Source organism: Salvelinus sp. IW2-2015, unplaced genomic scaffold (genome assembly GCF_002910315.2).
Source record: "Salvelinus sp. IW2-2015 unplaced genomic scaffold, ASM291031v2 Un_scaffold1204, whole genome shotgun sequence".
NCBI lineage: Eukaryota > Metazoa > Chordata > Actinopteri > Salmoniformes > Salmonidae > Salvelinus > Salvelinus sp. IW2-2015.
The window spans coordinates 120,082-124,537 of record NW_019942777.1 but is presented as its reverse complement, the minus strand read 5'-3'; the positions used below and the strand labels follow the sequence as shown (position 1 = coordinate 124,537).

The 4,456-nt window shown below is 40.0% G+C and overlaps 1 protein-coding gene across 1 annotated transcript; it reads left to right on the top strand.

The window, feature by feature from the left end:
• Positions 1-1,429: 1,429 nt before the first annotated feature.
• Positions 1,430-3,988, top strand: LOC112070028 (SLAM family member 9-like). Its single transcript, XM_070438816.1, has 5 exons — positions 1,430-1,564; positions 2,020-2,334; positions 2,623-2,925; positions 3,441-3,530; positions 3,642-3,988. Exons 1-5 carry the CDS (start codon positions 1,474-1,476, stop codon positions 3,854-3,856), a joined length of 1,014 nt encoding a protein of 337 aa, XP_070294917.1. The 5' UTR covers positions 1,430-1,473; the 3' UTR covers positions 3,857-3,988.
• The last annotated feature ends 468 nt before the right edge of the window (positions 3,989-4,456 follow it).

Sequence of the window (4,456 nt, the reverse complement as noted above, 5' to 3'; positions counted from 1 at the left end):
TTATTAAAAGGAAAACATGTCAATTCACTTTCAATAAACAGTTCATGTTGAAAACATGTTATACACCAACAATTATTATCAGCACCTTTGAATCGCTAAATCAATCACAGATATAACGTAAACTCACCCCATTCCGTATAAATGTGCGCAACCGCAACATTCAAACGAGGCTACAAAGAAAACTAATGGGACTGTAGCGACTGTGTTTACTTCAAAATCGGGGGTGTGAACTAGGTTTCTATTCAAGCTTTGATCGACATGGTAATGGCTCTATAGTATTGGAGAAAAAACGGACCCTCCGTTACATCGTGACGTGTCATGTCGTAACGTTCAGCAACTAAAGCAACTAATTATTTCTTACAATCTCTCTCCACCAGGTGTAGCACTTCTCTAATCGTTTAAAAACAAGAAATGGACATTGACGGGGGTAAGGGGGTAGTCATTTTTTGCATCATCATTGCATGCGATCATCATTCTCAAAGCCGCTGTTTACTTCTAAGATCACCATCCTAAAAACTCGATTCAAATTCGACACAAACCTTCAAATAGGTATGTAATGACACATTATATGAACTCTTCATAGTGTTTTATTTACATTTTAGAGGCGATAAGGTGATAAGTTGGACAAATCGAGTGAAAAAAAGCAATTTTCCCACACATCTCTCCTTCTCACTATCATGCAATTGTAAGGACCAAGGCGATGTACGAGTTTACGTGAGTTTACGTTAACGTTATACACACTAATTAGTACTGATCTGGTACCAAGGTTTTAACACCTCAGAGTGCTCATATATACTTTAAATATGGATCCCCTTCAACACAATAAAAGAAACATCAAAAAATGATTTGTCCCAAATAAACTCACGATCCTGTGTCCACGAATACATTCCAGGCTTTACTGGCAAGTGAACCGAGGCGCATCGCGCGAACGTAAACCACTATCGTTACAGTCGTCAACGGACCTGTGGCTGTGCCACTGAAACAAGGCTCTACAGTTCCTTTTGTGAAAACCTCAAAAAACAATGCAGTCCTCTTCAATTAAACGGGACCACTGGAACTATTATCTCCTCTCTCTTTTACCACAACCAGTGACATCACTGGTGAGCAAATTACACAACTTTAAACTGCTTGAAACAACTAGTTAGCAAACGTTGATACATTGTCATTTTCGAGAATTATCTCTTCTCTCGCGCGTCGCACTGTTGCCTAGCAGCCGGTCAGTCTCCCAAATATGTCCAACATCAGTGGAGTCTGCTGAGGGGAGGAAGGCTCATAATAATGGCTGGAACGGAGCCAATGGAATGGAACCATGTGTTTGATACCATTCCACTTAATCCACTCCAGCCATTACCACAAGCCCATTCTCCCCAGTTAAGGTGCCACCAACCTCCTGTGTCCCACATGCAACAATGTCAGAGAGAGAGAGAGAGAGATGCAGAGCAATGGGTAGGAGACCATTGAGCGTTGAAGAAAATGTATCTTTGCATGACATTTAATCTGAGTAACCCATTGAAATGGAAAATGATCAAATCCTTTCTCTGGATATTACTCTTGCTCGAGAGTGGTAAGTATGTCTTGCCAAACTGAGAGTCATTTACAAAAGTAGCCTACTCTCATGTTACATGACTCTTGAATAAGCTATATTATTACAAAAGTGCAGAAAGCAATGCTGTTATAATTTCCCTTTTTGGGCATGTCATTATTGTAAAAGAGAAAATGTGTTCTCAATGACTTACTGGTTAAATAAAGGTAAAAATAGTCTTATTTAGTGTTCATGAGTTATAAATGTGAACTAGGCTACACCTAGGAGCCATAACTACGACTCAATAATAATAATACAAAGACAATACAAACAAAAAAGTAAGTAGGTCACTGCATACTGTAAAAGTAGAAATAAATTAAGGCTAGTCTATCATGTGCTTGGCTTGGATCAGGGATAGCCTACAGGATTTAGTCCTGTTAATGTCTTGTATTGATGTAGCTACTGCCCTTAGCCTATGTTTTATTTCTTCCTTTCAGATCTGATTGATGCTGTAAATGTGTCGGGAAGAGAGGGAAGGAAAGTAACTTTACCGACTGGACTTACTGAACTACCTACTGTTATAGCATGGTCTTTCTCTTTGAATCATTCAGATTCAATTGATAACATAGCTCTGCTGAATGCTGGTGTAATTAAAACGGACTACAGTAGGAAGTTCAAAGACAGACTGAAGCTGGATACTCAGACTGGATCTCTCACCATCAGAAACCTCACCATCAACGACTCTGGACTTTATAAAATATTTATCATCACTACACAGAGTTCATCTAAGATTGCAAATCTAACTGTCTATGGTGCGTGTCTGGCTTCTTTTTTTACTTCCCTTTTTTCGATTCTCTCATTTAGTCTGTTACCCAGAGTTGTTTTCAATGAAGATCAAGAAAGACCTTTGTATTTAGTTACTTGTTTTTAAACTAACATTTACCATGGCTGATCTGAGTCTGCCACATGTTTGCAAAGGAAGTAGCCCACTTCTTCATATATGTGTGGATTTCATTTATGATATCTAAGTTTTACTGTAACACATTATTTTTAATCTCTGTTTGTCATTGAGTCACTACTTAATCATTCTGCTATCCCAGCCTCAGTGTCTGCTCCTCACATCAGTCGCTCAGTGGACAGTCCATTTGAAAAAGTGAGCTGTTCATTGGTGTGCACTGTGAAGAACGGGAGAGAGGTGATCTTGTCCTGGTACAGAGGAGAGGAGATATTCAACCAGACCAGCAGCCCTGATCTTCTCACCAATCTCTCTCTCCCTCTGGAGTTTAACAAAAGAAATGTTGACACCTACAGTTGTGAGGCTTCCAACCCTGCTGACTCAAAACCAACTCCACTCAACATTGAAACGCTCTGCCCTCAATTGTTCTCACGCTCTGCCATCAAAGGTATGTCAACACTGCAAATAGTATTGTTTTTCCTTTTTGTGGGTCAGTGAGAGCCAACACCCAGACAGTGTCTGATCTTCATTTCCTCACTAACAACTTATTTTGTAGGATAGTAAGGGGAGAAATATTTTAACAGTAAAACCTGAGGGTAGTTTTTACAAAATCCCTCAACATGCGTATTATCATATTGTAATTATTTTAACTTATGTATTACAGCAAGCTGATTTCTGTATTTATATGCCAATGAGCCGTGTAGCCTACTTTATAATACCTTCATCAATGTCATTCATCAGTATTGACTAAAGCACATGGCATGGGTTTGAACAGCTGAATTTCACTTAGACAGGAAGAATAGAGGCTGCAGGTGAATACAGGGCAAGGCCACATACAACATACAGTTGATTAACAAATATGGTAGATGAGAAAAAGTGAATGAAAAAGATATGACAAGCAATGCCAAATGAGTGACTGAACAGTTCCCTCCCTCCCCCCACCCTCCATTTTACTCCTGACAGAGTCTGGCCCCATCGCACTGGTCACATTGTTAGCAGTTGGGATAATAAGTGGTGGTATATACTGGGCAGTTAAAATAAGAACATGTGGAGGTAAGTACAATCTGTGTTACAGTTCACATCATACAGAGCACCCTGAAGGTAACAAACACAGAACATAGGTAATTGTGTAATATCATGCCTTTTCCCTAAATGTCAATGCAGCCTGCAAGCAAAGTGAAGAAGACCAACATTATGCTGATGTGAACTTTCAGAGATTGGTAAGGTCAATGTTTATGGATGTGTGCATGCACTGTGTATATATGTGTGCATGCACTGTGTATATGTGTGTGCATGCACTGTGTATATATGTGTGCATGCACTGTGCATATATGTGCGTGCATATTATGATTCTTTCTATGCAACTTCTGTATCTGTGAAAACACACACACATTTTAGGATGGAAGTGGTCACTTGTTGTTGGCTTGTATAACATACCAGCCAATGTGATAATACAGAATACAGAATACACAAGAACAAGCACAGTTTGCAAATGGGTGGATCTTATTGAATTATAGGCTTCTGTTTCTAATTGTTTATGTGCTGGCTTTACAGTCTTATATATAATCCGGTATCTGGCACCGGAGGAGTCTGTTCACCAGAGGAGTCTGTTTTGTACGCAGATGTCAGAATCTCACCTTCTGTCAGACAGGACTGGATTCAATCACTCCTCTCTCAAAGCTGTGACTTGGCGTGGTTTAGAGGCTTGTGTGTCTCAATGACCCTGAGAGCTACGCCGGAGGGGCTTTGGCCCTGGTAGATTTAGCCATTCCGGATGGTCTCCGGTGAGGGCCAGACCAACGACAGCATTGGTCCTACATGTTTCACGTTGGCATGTGCTATAGTCGGCAACCATCACTCTGACAATGTTACATGCTCTGTTTACAGTTGAAGTCAAGTTACATTACATTACGTTGTAGTCATCAAACTCATTTTTCACCACTCCCACATGTACTGTTAACAAACTATAGTTTTGGCAA

Bases quoted from the DNA above. Each gene is read 5' to 3' on its own strand.
- LOC112070028 (XM_070438816.1), top strand. From the start codon at position 1,474: ATGTATCTTTGCATGACATTTAATCTGAGTAACCCATTGAAATGGAAA. The intron at 2,335-2,622 runs GTGCGTGTCTGG...CTGCTATCCCAG, and splicing joins TGCAAATCTAACTGTCTATG to CCTCAGTGTCTGCTCCTCAC. The intron at 2,926-3,440 runs GTATGTCAACAC...TACTCCTGACAG, and splicing joins CTCACGCTCTGCCATCAAAG to AGTCTGGCCCCATCGCACTG.